Consider the following 16,312-nt stretch of genomic DNA (forward strand, 5'->3'; position numbering starts at 1 on the left):
AGGGTTGGAGGGCTCTTCTCATTGACATGGCATTGGCAGATTAGGTTTAACATACCTAGCTCTCTTTTAGGTTAGAGATTAGGTTCATCATGCTAGGGTATTAGGATATATTTCATATCTCATGTCATTTTATGTCATTGCAAGATGGTGGGGGTCTTTGTATTAATGACTTAATGGCTCCTTTTTACCATTCTGTTACTTGCACTGTTCATTATCCTAATCATTGCAGCCCATGAAACTTATCGTAGATTGCCGTTTTGTTAAATAAAACCTATTGAAACTTTACTGCATCTCCTTCATTGCCTGTGTTTGATTGAGAAATGTTGTTAATGTGAGAAAGGGGTAATCTATGTTTAACCACAACACTCCCTGAGATGTTGCACTCAGAGTCCATGCGTAAAGGCAGCCACAAATCACCTTTTACTGTTGCAGTTTTGGTGAGGTACTGTTGTGAGCCGGGAGGATTGGGACGAGAGTTGCGACTTGTTGTGGGACAGGGATAGTCACCTACTGTCATCCTTAAATCAGCAGTCTTGCCTAGAGTCAAACTACAACAACTGCACAAAGGAAAGGGGAATATTTCCCCAATACGTATGTGTATATTTTGTGAGCACTTACCTCCAGAAGGGGGTTAGCCCTTATTAATCTAGTTTGGTGTTCCTGTAATAAAGTACCTTACATTTTGCAACACTGTGTGGTTCCTTTCATGTGTAACAAGTTACTGTGTGACTACTGTGGTATTGCTAGTGTTTCACATTCCTCCTAGATAAGTCTTGGCTGCTCACCACAGCTACCACTAGAGAGCGCTGGCCATCTGGACACTATAACACCATCTAATAAGGATTGGCTTGACTCAGTATAATGTATAACACCATAGGTGTCCACCACACACTGGGGCAGCCTTATACACAGAGGCCACCTTAGAGGGGCCCCCTGAAAACATACCATCTACTATTGGGTAGACTGACTGGTTCTGACCAGTTCAGCCATCAAAGACGAGTTTCTGCTCCCCCAAGAGGAGAGCCAGCACTCTCAAGAGCCAGAGACAAAAGCCTGCACTGAGCAGGGGTGTTATCACCACACCCAGGCAGAATGGACATTCCAGGGCAGGGAGTTTCAAAAGTCTAGCCACCTTTGGAATGCAACCCAGGTCTCTCCAGATGGTGGAGATGAGCGACCCCCCCTGTCCTGACCCCACTTTTGGCAGCAGCACAGGAGGAAAAATTAGTCAGATTAGGTGTGCTCACTCAATGCCAGTCCCACCGCCACGACTCATGAGTTGTAGTTGACACTACTTTTTAAATTCCTCCATCTTGTTTGGAAGGACTTCGGTCACTAGGGTAACGGTTATGCCCAATTCCCAGCAGAAGGGTGCAGTCACCCTAAAGGTGGGCATCCCATTTGGCTGGTACCTGGAACCCCCTGTAACGTCCCTACATTGGGTATTTAGGTGCCACCACCCATGAACCCTAGAACTCAGATCCTGATGACCTAAGAAGAAAAGGACACAGAGGAGTCGCACCTGCAGAAGAGGAAAAGAAGCAGCAGCTGAATTGGTACCAGCCCCAGCGGCCTACCTGCTGACCTCAACAGACTATGCGCACAAAGATGAGTCGTTTTGCAGCTGAGCTTCCAAGAAACCCAGGAGGACTGTCGGCCTTCCCTAAAGAGTCAGACTCCAGTGAGCAGAGGATCTGATTTGCAACAAATAAAGGACTCTGCAGTCTCCAGAACAGCAAAGACCTGACACTTGAAGTGACTACTGCACCCGATGTCCACGACCCGAGGTGAAGCCAACCAATGGTACCAGCAAGGTTCCCCAGCTGTCCACAGTCCAAGATCAGTAAGGTCTCACCCATCTTGGACTTCCCCAAGTCGCCTGCAGCTTCTACACGCAGGCCCCCTCTTCTGCGGTCTTGTGGTGAGAAAAACAGACATCATCAGCAACCACTGCACCCGTCGCTCCTCATTCCATCTGAGGTAGGTCACTGGTGCCAACGAGGTCCCCCGCCTCAACAAGCAGGTCCCCTGGACAGCAAGTACTCCTGGACGAAGAAACCCGATGCCTAAGAACACCCATGCATCCGTTGGCCCTGGAGAAAAAGGATAAAAGATGCACATATGTTCATGAGCACCCGAAGTCTACAACCTACCTGCTTGTTGTCCCCGACTGGCTTCCTAGCCAGAGCCAGCAGCCTGTTTGTACCGAGGACCAACTCTTACTGAAAACCATTGGGCACCCAACACCTTACTGCACCCCTGCACCCGGCCGCCCCCATGCTGTCCAGAGTTACTTGCTGGTGTGAGTCTGATCAGTGCCCAATACTTACCTTAACTCTCTGAATTTGGCCTCATAAGTCGTTGCTAACCCTGTGTTTGCTAAACCTTGTTTTCTACAATAGGTTAACATTGAAGACCACTGAGAACTGCACTAAGCATTGATTTTTTAATCTAAAAAGTATTTAAGCTTGAAAACATACTTACCTTATAACAAAGTTCTTGGGTTTAACGTATATATAAATAAACAAAGGCATTATTTTTCTTAACTTGTCTCGGATTTATTCTTTGAGTGTTTGTCTCATTTATTGACTCTGTGAATATAACAAATGCTTAGCACTACCCTCTGATAAGCTAAACTGCTCGCCCACCCTACCACCAAAGAGAACATTAGCCCCATCAACTTTTGCCTCTGCAAACCAATTGGGGATCCACTGGACTCTCTGCACAGTGTACTTCTTTTTAGTGCTCCATATAGAGAGCCAGATTCCTACAAAGACCCAGTGATAAACTTATTTAGATTTCCCTCCAGAGTGTGTAAAGGGAATATTGAAACAGTGGCCACTGTGATGTTAGAGATATCTGCCCTAACACGGAGAGAAAACATTTTGAGAACAGCGATAAAGAAAAATACACTAAGCCTAGGCCCAGCCAGAGTATTTTTGTCCTGACCTCAACCTTGATATGCTTGCTCGCAAACAGCATCTGCAGGGTTTGAGAAAGGAACTCGAAGCTGAAGGACATCAACATCAGTGTGATTTCCTGCCACGTTCAGAGTGGTCCATAAGTGAAAACTGTAAATTGTTTGTAGGTGGGCCCAGCTAGCACCTTCGTGGAAGGCCTGAAAGAAGACTGTGGGTACACATTAAGCCCCTCATTCCGACCCTGGCGGTCCTAGACCGCCAGGGCTGCGGGCAACGGAAGCACCGCCAACAGGCTGGCGGTGCTTGATTGCCCATTCTGACCGCGGCGGTAAAGCCGCGGTCAGAAAAGGGGATCCGGCGGTTTCCTGCAGGAATACCCCTGGCAGGGCTGAACCTCCATGGAGCATGGGGATTCTGACCCCCTTCCCGCCACCCTGTTTCTGGCGGTTCTTACCGCAAGGAACATGATGGCGGGAACGGGTGTCGTGGGGCCCCAGGTGGCCCCTGCAATGCCCATGCCACTGGCATGGGCAGTGCAGGGGCCCCCTCACAGGGCCCCAGCATGATTTTCACTGTCTGCATAGCAGACAGTGAAAATCGCGACGGGTGCAACTGCACCCGTCGCACCCCTGCTACACCGCTGGGTCCATTCGGAGCCGGCCTCTGTGTTGCAGGGTCTTTCCCGCTGGGCTGGCGGGCGCCCGCCGGCCCAGCGGGAAAGCCAGAATGGCCTCTGCGGTCTTTTGACCGCGGAGCGGCCAAATGGCGGTGACCGCATGGCGGGCGGCGGTCAGAATGACCGCCTAAATATAGTGAGGTTGATATCTTTTGTTTGGTTAATAATACAATACAAATACTGTCAACAGTATTTGCACTGTATTATTAAGAAAACATAACACTCATAAAAGAACTATTCTGAATTTTGCCACATCCATCACTACTTCCATTCCAACCTCCCCAACTTTGCTTTAGGTCAACTTTGCATCGTCAAACCAAGGACCATCATTCAAGTCAATACAGACAGAACTACAGCATGTCATCATGAACACTTACCCTCCTGAGTTCTTCACATCATTTGTCAAGTAATTCCATTGCTCTCCATCTACGGGGGCATGTTCCCCTTCCTCAGAACAGCCTTCCTATACAAAGCAACAGTCACTTTTACAGCTGCCAAGCACTGGAGCACTACATACCATACTTGTGAACCCAGGCTGATTTTCTCAGTCCCAGTATCACAACTGCTGGGTCCTGCGGCATAGGGTAACCCAATGACTTTTGCAGGATATGGTGAACTTCCTCCCAGAATGATTTTACCACTGCCCATTTTGGCCATATGCGCAGTGGACGTCACCACCTCTGCAACTGACAGAGGTCCCCTGAGTGCATTCTTTTCAGTCGCACGGGGTTGGGTGGGGGTGTATTTGATAGTGGACTTATCTATTCTGAATGCTCACTGAGCCTTTAGCATGCAGACTTCCAGTGAAGAATGTGTGTCTTAGTGCATCTAAAAATGAACACACAATTTGGCACACAGCCTATGTACCATGTCCCCCAACACTGCATGCAAGATATATAAGTCACCCATACAGCGGGAATTCCAGATCTAAGGCGGGGTGCATTATATTACATGTGAGGACATACCTGCAAGAGCAGATATGCTCCCACTATGTCTTTGTCGATTCTCCGACATAGTGAGTGAACAGGGAAGCTGTTTTAAATACATGTTCTGGACACTGGTCAATACGAGTGCCCCATCTACTTGATGGTTTCAATGAATATAGGGATGTTTGGCATAAAACATCTAGTATTAATAAGCCCTCGCTGATGCTATGGATAGATGTGTTAGTGCACCTCTCCCAACATGTTGACCTGTGAATCTGCATTCTGTGGCCAGGGGCTTGAAAGAAGCACACCGCCCCTGAGATGTAGATCTGTCTTCCCTCCTAAGAAGAGGATGCCAACCCACCCACCCCAGGACCCATTTGGCACTTGAACATGCAGGAAAATTAGTGGTCAGGGAGATGTGTCCACCCCTCTGGCCAGCCCAACCTTAAGGTGAGCTGCCTGATGTGGGCCCCACATTTAGTAATCTGCCATCTTGGTGTTGGCTGAAATAGGAACTCTGTCATATGAGGGGTGTAGTGACCCCAGGGGTAAGGCGCCCATTGGCTACTACCATGCACCCCCCAAAATGCCCTAAAGTCCAGTATTTAGGGGAGGGTCTGGCACCACGATATCAGATTCCACTGACCTGAAGAAGACAGACACTCCAGAGAGGCAAAACCGCCTAAGAGCCAACCCTGCCAGCCTGACGGCAAATTTATCAATCGTGCCCAAGTCACCTCGCCCTTCAGCTGCTGAACCTTCCAAAAACCCAGTAAGACTGCCAGTCTTCACCCCAGTACAAGGGAACTCCTGAGGAGTAGAGGAGTAGCTCCCTTGCAGGCACCCAAGAACCGCTGAAGAGGATTCTGGTCCATCAAAACTACCTCTGGACAGTACCACTGGACCCGAGCCTCCCAGCCCGTGTTGAAGAGGGTCAACTGTGCCAACCTGGTCCCCAGCCACTCCAGAGACAAAGTCCATTGTGGGTTTCCCCAATGCAACATTCTTTCAGATGCCTGCGGTCTCTTTGTGCAGCCCTCCTCAACCGCAACTGTCTCCACTGATGACAACCCTGATGGTCAACTGCACCTCTGAACCTGGACGCCCTGGACCAAGGAGAAGAAAGCCACTGGTGTCTCTGTGAACCCCAGGCTTGTGAGACTAGAGCCTACTTGTTGGTTCGCCCGGACTGGTCCCCCAGTCCATACCTGCAGCCTGTTTCTGTGGGCCACCTCCACTGCAACGGTAACAGACACTTGATGTTCCAAGAACTCTGCACATGGTCGCCCCAGACCGAGGAGAAGAGGACCACTGGTGCCCCTACATCCCGAGCATTACAAGACCTGAGCCTACTCAGTGGCTGACTCAAACTGGGCACTTAGCCCTAACCTGCAGCCTCTGCCCTACTGGACCTATCACCACTAACACTGGGTTCCCAACACTGCACTGCACCTCTGCACCCGGCCGCTCCAGTGCCTCCCGATGTGACCTACTGGTGGTTGACTTTTTTAAACTGTAAAGATTTCTCTTGCAAAGTGTACTTACCTGATTATGTCTGTTTCTCTTGGAGACAGATAACATCAGGCTGTGACGTAGTTTTGTATTTACATACCACACCTCTTTTCTATCAAGCCATTTAGCCCTTTTACATTAAGCAATACTACCAAGCCTTGTACTTAAATTGACTTGGGTGTTCCCAGCTGTTTCCACCCTCTTCGTATATTTGTCCGGCAGCATTTGATCAATGGTCACTTCCTAGTTAACAACATATCAATATTCTCAATGTTGATTAGAACTTGTGATTCAATCTCACGCAACCTTTGCCTCTTTTCTCCATGACAAACAGAATTCTTAATACATAATATACATCTGGGAGTAGGTGTCCAGAGCCGGGGGAAACCAGTTAGCTTTTATTATACCCTCGGGCATATGGATCAACAATCTGGGGACCAAGAGACCTTCTCGGGTCCCCCTCAGAAAACAAATCCCTGGGAACTGATGTAGCTGAATCCTTGTTAAACATTCCCCAATCCTTGCCTTTGATGGGGTGGAAGGCTCTCTATGTCACTGCAGTGCGGCTTAAGAAATGTCCTGAGTGATCAGACATGATTCCCACTGGAAGGTGATCTCCTTTCTTTGCTTAGATGCGAGTAGGACCTCCTCTTTCTAAGAGCAGCCGTGTAATTTTGTCACTACATCTGTGATTTATGTAGACCTACACAATGTGCTGTTAATTCACTCTTCTGGATAGTGCTCACCTAAAAGGGTTGACCACAAACCCACTACATAGGTTTTATCGACGGAGCTCTCCACTCTCCTCCTTTAGGCCTCGTATTTGTAGGTTTCCCTTTTGGTCCAGATATCCAACGCTTCTGCCCTCCCCTCCCTCTTGGGAGAAAATTGGCTGATAGGTGTCCTGTTGTCACTCCCCTCTCTCACCGCACTGTTTTTAATGTTGCCCACACTGCCTTTAATTAGGCAAAAAAATTCTCATCAGGTGGGATGCATCTTGCAGTTTTTGTGAACAGTCTCTCTGAGTTGCGGTCCTGGGGAGGAGCAATCAATACATGGCGGCAGCCATTTGTTCCCCTGGCGGTACTGCACAGACAGAGGCAGACAAGCAAAAAACACACCTCTGTTTTTAGCGGTGAACAGCTCTCTGAGTTTCCTGCAATGTCATGTCTCAGTGGGCAGCTTCAATTGCTCGGATGGAACAATTTTCCACAGGATTCTGCCAGGGTATTGGAACGGAGCTGAGCAGCAGTGGCTGGTCATGTCTTGTTGGACATGTTGAAGACCACACCGCACCATTCAATCTATTCTTAATACTACAGAAACATTCATCCCATTGAGGGGGGGTGGGGGGAGGAGAGAGATGTTTGCTTAAGTAGTGCCATGCCACTCTGCCACTGACTTTACTCAATTGTGGAGCTGTGCTCCAGCACCTACATTCTTCAACTTTAGAGTCAGCAGGTCTTAAAAAAGGCAGATTATTACTGCTTCTTGCATTATGCCATCACAGACTTAATCCAGATTCACCACTTTGGCACCAATCCAACTGAGGTTTGTTAGTATTGGAGGATTTCAAGAAGCTAAGCTAATCTCCAGTACCAGAGGGAACTGGAGTATTTCAGGGAAATATTCTGTGTTTGCACTTTCTGACTCAGTCACTGCAGCCTAGACACTCAAGGTCCTATTACTACTAGCTACTCAAGTTATAGTTTTTCTCTGATTTGTGTTAGATTACTGTTTAACTGTTTTGTGCAACATTCAGTATTTTGGAACTACATAGGAGCAAGTATATTTATAGTTTTGCTTACTTTGGCTGGGCATTAAATTTGCTGACGTGGACGTTCTGCATGCTTTTTTAGAGTTTCTGCACTATGTAGTTCCTTCTGGCACCAACAATTCTTTTATATGCAACAGAACATATTTACTCTTTATCGGGCTCTTTCAGAAGGAGAGAGTACCACTTTAATGCCTACTGTAGCTAACACATGATTCTCAGTAATGCGCTGATTAAGACAACAAAACTACTAGATGAAAAGGGGTAGTCAGAAATGAAAGGCCTCTAAATATTACACACAGTCCAGCAATGGCGGTATTGCTAGGCACAATTCAAAATTGTATAGCTGTGTTTACATGCTTAAAATTGTTGCTAGGATGTGAAAACTAGAGAGAATGTCATGTCGACAAATGTTTTAGCAGCTACAATGTGAGTGAGAAGGATTAATAGAGATGTGATTTACCTGATAGGTTTCGGCAATCCCATTGGCGTGAGGCTAGTTGTCTGCTTGGCTGGTGTTTTCCGAATGCGAAAGCGGGATACTTTTCCAGCACCTTCATCTTGTGAGCAATCCATGTTCTGTGGTATTAAAGTGTGAACAAATTAACAAAATGTACTTCCACAAGTTTATCAATTCATCCCAGCTCTTCTTGAGTGTACCTTTTACCTTTAACTCTGAATCTGAGAATGAGGTCTCCTCAGACAGAATCCTCTTTCGAATCTTCTGCTTCTTCTTCGAATGAGAAGCTGTCTTGGTCAGTTCTGTGTGGTTCACACCTCCTCGGATCAGACTTACCAATTCTGATCGTACAGGTGAGTCTTCTAGGCAAGGGGAACAAGGCCTGGATTAGAGAGAAGAGCATGGTGTTACTAACTTGCATACAAAGGAACACAGAGGAAGACAGCAGTAGTGTACTACAAACATTTGTCACTTGGAAAGAAGAAAATTTGCAAAAACGTAAAGGCATTCAAATGAGATGAGGGTAAACAGAGTATCAATAAATGGTGCAAGATACAGGGAAAGTAATCAGCCAGTGTTATTAAGAGACACAGAGGGATTAAGGGAGGCACCCACCCTAAATGAATGCCCTCATTCTCCGATCCATTCCCACTAGGGCCAAGGGGACCATACTCCACACTCAGTCCGATATCAGCTGCAGATTGTCCATCCCCCAGACCATATAACTCCCACCACCTGAAGTATACTTTCTTATATTTGCTCAGACATCCCCAAGCAGTACTTATCACTTTTTCGGCCCCTATGCATGCATCATTACCTGCAATCCATTGTTCCATCACAGGAACCCTGACCCGAGTCACATCCTTCTTCACTACTACCAAGCCCAGTGAACAGAATAATATCTTCTTGCAGGCCATGACATCCCCAGCATGCCAAAGAACACAAACTTGGGGTTAGGTGGCATTTCTTCATCCAGTATGTCCCCCAGAACTTTCAGACTACTCAACCAATATTTCTTCTGTATCTCTGGACACTCCCATATCATGTGGGACAATGAGCCCAGATAAACTTTACAGTGTAGACATGAGGGTAGTGGAGTTCTTCCCATCTTTTCTAATCTCTCCTATGCTATATAGACTCTATGCAGGATTTTAAGCCAAATAAGATGGAAGGGTGCCCTAATGGCCACCCGGCGTGAGTGCTTCAGTGCTGCCTCCCAGTCCACATCCTCCATGTTACCCAGATCCCGCTCCCAGCATTGTCTGAGGCCATCAAGGCTATCGGAGCAGTTGTTAATGAGTACTCTGTATGTGGAAGACATTGCTACCCCTCCACAAGGGTACAGTCATGAGGTGGGTCTCTAAAGGAGAAGAGTCATGTAGTGCAGTGAAGTCTGTCGCCTCCGCAAGGTAAACCATGGCAAAGTTGGGCCATACTCTTGTACGCACTCAAAGACTTGAATGTTCCATCCATCCACCACAACCCCCAGGTAAACTATACTACTTGTTTCCCACAGTCCAAAACCTTGCAGCGAACTCACTTTCCAGGGTGTGTCTCCCACCCAAAGCAGTGTGGATTTGCAATATTTCCCTTCCACCCCACCTGGGATTTCTCCCGGCTGCAGTTGTTTGGAAAAGTGTGCATAGCACTGTCTGACCAACATTAGCTTGTTGGCCTGCTGAAACTTCAAAAACCACGGTGTTTAGTAAAGGTGTGAGTATAGACCATGTAGCCGCTTTGCATGTATCAGCTACAGGTATATTGCCTAGGAAAGCTGTTGAAGCCCCAATTTTGCAAATAGAATGTGCTTTATGAGGTGTAGGTAGAGTTCTTTAGACTTCTAATGTAACCCGTTTGTATACATTTAACTATCCACCTAGCAATGCCTAATTTAGAAATGGGCTTGTGAGGGGGTGAAAAGGCAACAAAAAGTTGTTGTTTTTTTTACGAAAAATCGCTCTAGTTCTATCAATATAGTACATAAGAGCTCTTTACACATCTAATGTATGAAAGGCTCTTTCCACAACTGATTCTGGGTGGTAATGCCACTGATTGAGGTGGAAGTGGGAGATCACCTTTAAAAAGAATTGTGGGTTGTGTGAAGTACTATTCAATGTTTATGTAGCTGGAAGAAATGTTCTTCCAAGGTTAGCGCCTGGAGCTCACTGACACGCCTGAGTGAAGCGATGGCAAGGAGACAAGCTACTATTGTGTAGTAGTTCCACGAAGGACCCATAAGTCTTATGAGGACAATGTCAAGATTCCATGCAGGTGCTAGGGGAAATCAGCGGAGGAATTACCCCTTAAATAACTTCCATGAAGGCGGGGGCGTGGCCAAGACGGCGACCAGAGCGGACGCTAACTAACCAGCTCCGCTCCCGGGCCGATTACAATCCTGCAGTTAATCCCGCCCAGACCACCCTCGTGCCTGAGAATATGATCGGGGCGATCCTGTGGTACTGTGGAAGGAGCCGATGGGACGAGATCTGCCCGCCGCTAATATCAGCGCGATGAAGCCGAGAGGCCTCGTAGATCGGAGCCCCGGCTGGGCAGAAGAGGAGGGGCCCGGCAGTGGCTGGAGCAGCGTTGAGTCGCACGGATGACTGGTGACTTGCTTGCAGGGGCCTGGCGGACCTGCGGGCGCCAATGTGAGGGTCGCGCAGCATGGCAGCAGGCCACCTCGACGCCGAAGGATCAGACGATTGCGGTGTGCCTATTTGGGGCGGATGAAGCGCACTCTGCTGAGAGCGCTTACACGGCCTGGAGGCCGGCCCGAGATCAACGCAAACTGAACTGAGGTGAGGATACCCCAGGAGTGCGGGTTCCTCTCTCAGGTAGGGGCTCCATGGGATCTGGTACGAGGCTTCCTGTGGGTGCCTGGAGGTGCACCATATAGGGGACACAAGTCACATGGTCATCAAGGGACAAAACGAGCACTGAGGGGCTTGCAAGCTGACCCAACCAGCGCGCACGTATACACATTGGAAGCATGCTGAATGGACCAACTGTCACATAGAGAGGGGCCCAGGTGTGATTCCCAGTACCCAGCACCAGTGTCAGATTCTGGGGTGCTGCATCGCCCATAGTTGTATGCGCGCTATAGGTGGTGCGTTATACAGACGGTGGGCTGAGTTGAGAAGAGCCACAGATAGTCTGAGAAATCGTGAGGAGGAGGGCTGAGTAACCTACATTCATGGTCAAACCAAAGCCAATGCGGCCGCCACCGACCACAGTAGGGGAAACGCCACTCCCCACTACTACTGCAGGCGACCATGCTGTGACCCTCCAACAAATGAACGAGACCTTACTGGCCAACTCCACTCAATTTGACAAGCTCCTACAGGCCGTTCTGGACACCAAGGGAACCCTGGAGGGAAAAATAGACTTGTTGGTGCTGGAGGTAAACCTACTTAGGGCGGATCACAGTAAGTTAGTGAGCAGGGTGTCCGACAACGAAACCACACTCACAACGGTTCGACCCGAAATCACAGAGCCACAGAACCAGCTGCAGCGGTTGGAGACAGAGGTATCATCACTGAAACGCAGAGCAGAAGATGCGGAGGGTCGGTCGTGGAGAAACAATGTCTGTTTTCTGCGGAACGAGTGGAGATGCCCAATGCTGAGGCATTTCTAGAGCATCGGTTGAAGGACACGGCACTTGCAAATAATGTGCCACCCTTTTTCACAGTCGAATATGCTCACTGGATCCCGGGCAGGCCGCCACGGCGGGGTGCCCCGCCTCGGCCTTGAATAGCACAGACCCTCAATTTTCACGATCGTGACCTGATTGTCCAGAGTTTCAGGACCCAGGGCCCTTGGCAGTTGGACAAAAACAATATCACTGTTTAACCAGACTACATCATAGAGGTGCAACGCAAGCATGGGTTCTTCGCGAAGCTTAAACAACTTCTGCAAGAGTGCAATATTACCTACTCTTTGCTGTTCCCAGCACGACTCCGGGTGAGAGACGGTGGGGGGGGGAAAACTCACATCTTCCCATCCCCGGAAGACGCATGGACTTGGTTACATGCCAAGGGCCTGGTTAAACCACACTGTGATGAATCTACAACGGGTGAATGGATCACACCCTGATCTCGGCGCAAGAAGAAATCTGGAATCACATCACGCCCATCCAGGGCACAGGCGGCCGAGAGCCAAGCACAGGCTTTGATAGAAGCTACCCAGCTCGTATCAAATCAGTATGCCACCCATCGCGAAGACAAAAACATGGACTCAGACTCGTCCAGCGTCTCCACGACCCCTTCTACACTTGGCCCAGAACTGACTCCATGCATCGCAGATGACCTTTAAATTCGATCAATATTTATGGCTCTTAGAACATCATCCTGGTTCCAAGGACTAGAACAAATAATTTTTGGCGGCACAGAAGGTGTGGAAACCGGTCTGGCACTCAGCGATAGGCTTGGTGAGGCCTTGCATTTCAACCCGGTGACTCCACTTATTGGCCACGAATTCCTGACAGGGATTGGTATTCTGTATTCTAACCTCACAGCTTAGGTCAAAACGGGCAAGAGCATCTCGGAAAGTTTCCCTATATGGCGGGGCACTAGGTAAGGATGCCCATTATCACTGCTGCTGTTTGCACTAGCGATCGAACCCTTGGCAGCTCAGCTCAGACAACGTGCACAATAGTGGGGCATACCTGATGGCGGCAGACAACAGATCATATCTCTATACGCAGATGATGCGCTGATATACTTACACAAATGCACATCATCGCTACTGGACCTAATGCAGCAACTGGATCTCTTCGGGGACCTATCTGGTGAACTGGTCGAAATCTTGTCTATTCCCACTGACCCCGCTCACGGAGGAATTAAGATCAACTCTCACAACACATACATTGCCATGGGGCAATTCCACATTTAAATATCTAGGTATCAAAAAATACCACAATACAGCAGATCTAAAAGAAGGCAATTTAGGACGCACTATCCGATCGAGTAGGGGCTCCCTAACATTCTGGGGCTCGCTATCGCCTTTGGGAAGAGTAGCGACTGCGAAAATTATAATACTCCCATGACTATTATACTACTTCACAGCCCTTCCAGTAGTTATCCCTCGTTTGTTTTTTAAAACGCTGAATAGTTTGCTGATTAATATGGGGAAACATACTTACCGCTTGCACAGGACGGGTCTAGGCACAACCAACTATGAGCTGTACTATGCAGCAGCGCAACTTCAATGGCCATTAAAATGGATACAGAACCTCCCCAGTATAGAGACAACGTTGGTGCATGACAGCCCGGGTCATACAAACGTACTGCTGTGGCTACAGGACTACACTAGCTCTCCACGGCATAATAGCATTCTGATGACCGTGGCTCGTAAGTGCTGGCGTCACTACATACTAAATGGGAGCACGATCTCACCTTACTCACCCAGGATTCCACTACTGGCCGTCCAAGAGGAGTGGAAATTAAATGCTCACCACGTGGCCAGAACTGGGAATACAAACAATTGGGAATATATTTAAGGAGGGGTACATTATGTCATATACTGAACTCGCAGACGTTTATGAAGTAGGACCAGGACGGTTCATAACCTACTATGCATTGAAACAACTCATACGTAGAGTCTGGCGAAACGGAGACAAAGAACCCACAACCTCAACCATATTACATAATCTGTTAGCGGGCCTAGAATCGCACCACAATACATCCTAGTTGTACAGTATCCTACTTGGGAACTCTGATGATGCTCAAAACAGAGCAAGGGCGAGATAGGACAGGGTTCTCCCAACAACGTTGTCGCAATCTGCATGGATTACTGCGCTCAGCATGATAAAAGAGGTGTCGCGTAACCCACGATTTCGGTAAACTACTTACACCAAACCTATTTCTCCCCACACCGGTTCCAGCGCATGTTCTCACATACTAGCCATAAATGCCCACGGTGTGGAGAACCGGATGCTACCTTTTACCACATGACGTAGACCTGCCCACCAGTTCTACGGTCTTGCATTGAAATAACTTCCTTAACAGCGGAACTGGTTGGTCACTCATTATCCCCTACTTCCGAATCCTGTCTGCTCGGGGTCCGCAAGAGGTCTAAGAAAGGAAAACAAATACACAGGTGCATAGATACCGCGTTTGTGCTGTTTAAATGCCTTCTGGCAATGCAATGGAAGGCACAGAATACACCAGACACGCATCAATGGTTGGTTGACCTGTTGAAATGGGCGAAGGTGGAAGCACAGGTTCTCCACTCACTCCAGGACAGGGGGGTGATGATAAAGTGATTAGGAATATGGCATAACTTCATAACTTCGAGGCCAAGAATGACGCCCGCCGCCCCCCCACCCCCGAACTCACAAGAGACACTACCAGGCATGAAGGGCTTACACACTAGAGACATCGTCCAGATGGCGACTAGGCACAGGGTGCACGTGTGGATACCAGACCGAGATGCAATGCACTACACATCGGAGACCCTCACAACTATACATCCCGGCATTAGCATAGGAGAACACAGTCTCTACTCAGAACCCTGGTAGGAGGCCTGAAGTACAGGGCCTGTAGGGACAAATAGTCACTTACACACATTACCACTGCCATTCATAGCTGGTTATTAAGCACCACAGATGCGACTGACGCCTGGAACACTTAAACATTGAGTGAGTTCTGCTGTTGTAACATATTCTAAGGTGATACAACAGGAGGTAGGCAATCCGGTGTATCTTTACTGTGCTAATGGAAGGTCTACATCGCATGTTAATAAATATAATAAGATATTAATTCCCCACTCCCCCATCTTCTGCTAGAGACCTCTCCCTTTTTTTTCTCTATTGGAAGTTGATCCGATTCTTATGGAATGAATGCAGTGACTCGGTTGTCGATTGGAGAAGTTGTTAGATCTCTCATAAAGGGATTTAAAAAAAAAAAAAAGAACTTCCATGAAGGCTTTAATAACTCAGTTTAAACAGAGGCTGATGTTGTCTGTTTTGAAGCTATGCAGCAACCTCTACTAAATGCAAGCGTATGGGGGTGAAAGCAAGGCAATGCAAGGCTTTATAGGTAGTAGGTAACAAACAATGTCTTGTATCGTTGCATTAAATGGATAGATACTGTTACTGTTGATTGATACATATGTGATGAAAATAACAGTCAAATCTTTTCCATTTAGCTGCATAACATGCTCTAGTAGTGGGTTTATATTATTGTTTATCGGCAGCCATAGAGTAAGGTGGAAGATTGAGATAGACTAATAAATTGACCTCAGGTGCAAGATTGCTAGATTGTGCTCCTTGGGATTCGGATGCCTGATTTCTCGATGGTTCTGAGTGAAAACGTCCAGGTTGAGGGGAAGCTTCTCATAAGAAACTACAGATAGTTCGAGGAGGATTATGAGCAAAGGCTGACGGGCCATGTGGGAGTCACTAGTATTAATGTGAAGGATAATTGCTTGATCTTCCAAACCAGAAATGGAAGAAGAGGGAGAGGCAGAAAAGTGTACACAAATATCCCTTATCAGTTCATCCACAAAGCACTGCCTTTAGATTGTAGATGTGGGAACCTGGAGGCCTAGTGTGGGCATTTTGCGTTGTCCGCTGCTGCGAATGGATCTATGTCCGAAAACCCCCACTTTTGGAAGGAGGGGAGTAGGACTTGTAGGCTGAGTTCCCACGTGTACTCGTTGCCGCATCCTGCTGAGATGGTTGGCAAAATTGTTGCGTGTTCCTGGTAGATGTTCCATATAAGAAGGATATTATCATGGAGATACCAACGCCAGACTGTCTGCGGTAGGCAAGATAACTGGAGAGAATGCCCGCCCAGCCCCCCTATTTTTGTAACTAGTACATGGTTGTCATGTTGTCCGTTCAGATCAAGAAATCCTCGCCTGTCAGGTGATTAGTGAACACTTTCAGAGCTCAGTAAACAGCTAGCAACTCTGGGTAGTTGATGTGGTGATCCCAGTGTTCGGTGTCACAAAGACCCTGGACTGCGAGATCCTGTACATGAGCACCCCAACCAGTCTGTGGTGTGTCTGCGGTCAACAACGTGTGGGGGAACAGGATTG

General features: G+C 47.8%; 1 protein-coding gene across 5 annotated transcripts in view; it reads right to left on the bottom strand.

The window, feature by feature from the left end:
* The window catches only part of PRR14 (proline rich 14), a 419,901-nt gene that overhangs the window by 120,939 nt on the left and 282,650 nt on the right, over positions 1 to 16,312 (bottom strand). For all 5 annotated transcript variants that reach the window (XM_069244395.1, XM_069244393.1, XM_069244396.1 and 2 more), the window contains 2 exons: positions 8,480 to 8,654; positions 8,276 to 8,391 (listed from right to left, as the gene is read on the bottom strand). In XM_069244395.1, coding sequence (XP_069100496.1) covers positions 8,276 to 8,391; positions 8,480 to 8,654 — 291 coding nt within the window. The remainder of the gene's footprint in view (positions 1 to 8,275; positions 8,392 to 8,479; positions 8,655 to 16,312) is intronic.

The sequence above is a fragment of the Pleurodeles waltl genome, chromosome 7 (assembly GCF_031143425.1).
Source record: "Pleurodeles waltl isolate 20211129_DDA chromosome 7, aPleWal1.hap1.20221129, whole genome shotgun sequence".
Taxonomy (NCBI): Eukaryota; Metazoa; Chordata; class Amphibia; order Caudata; family Salamandridae; genus Pleurodeles; species Pleurodeles waltl.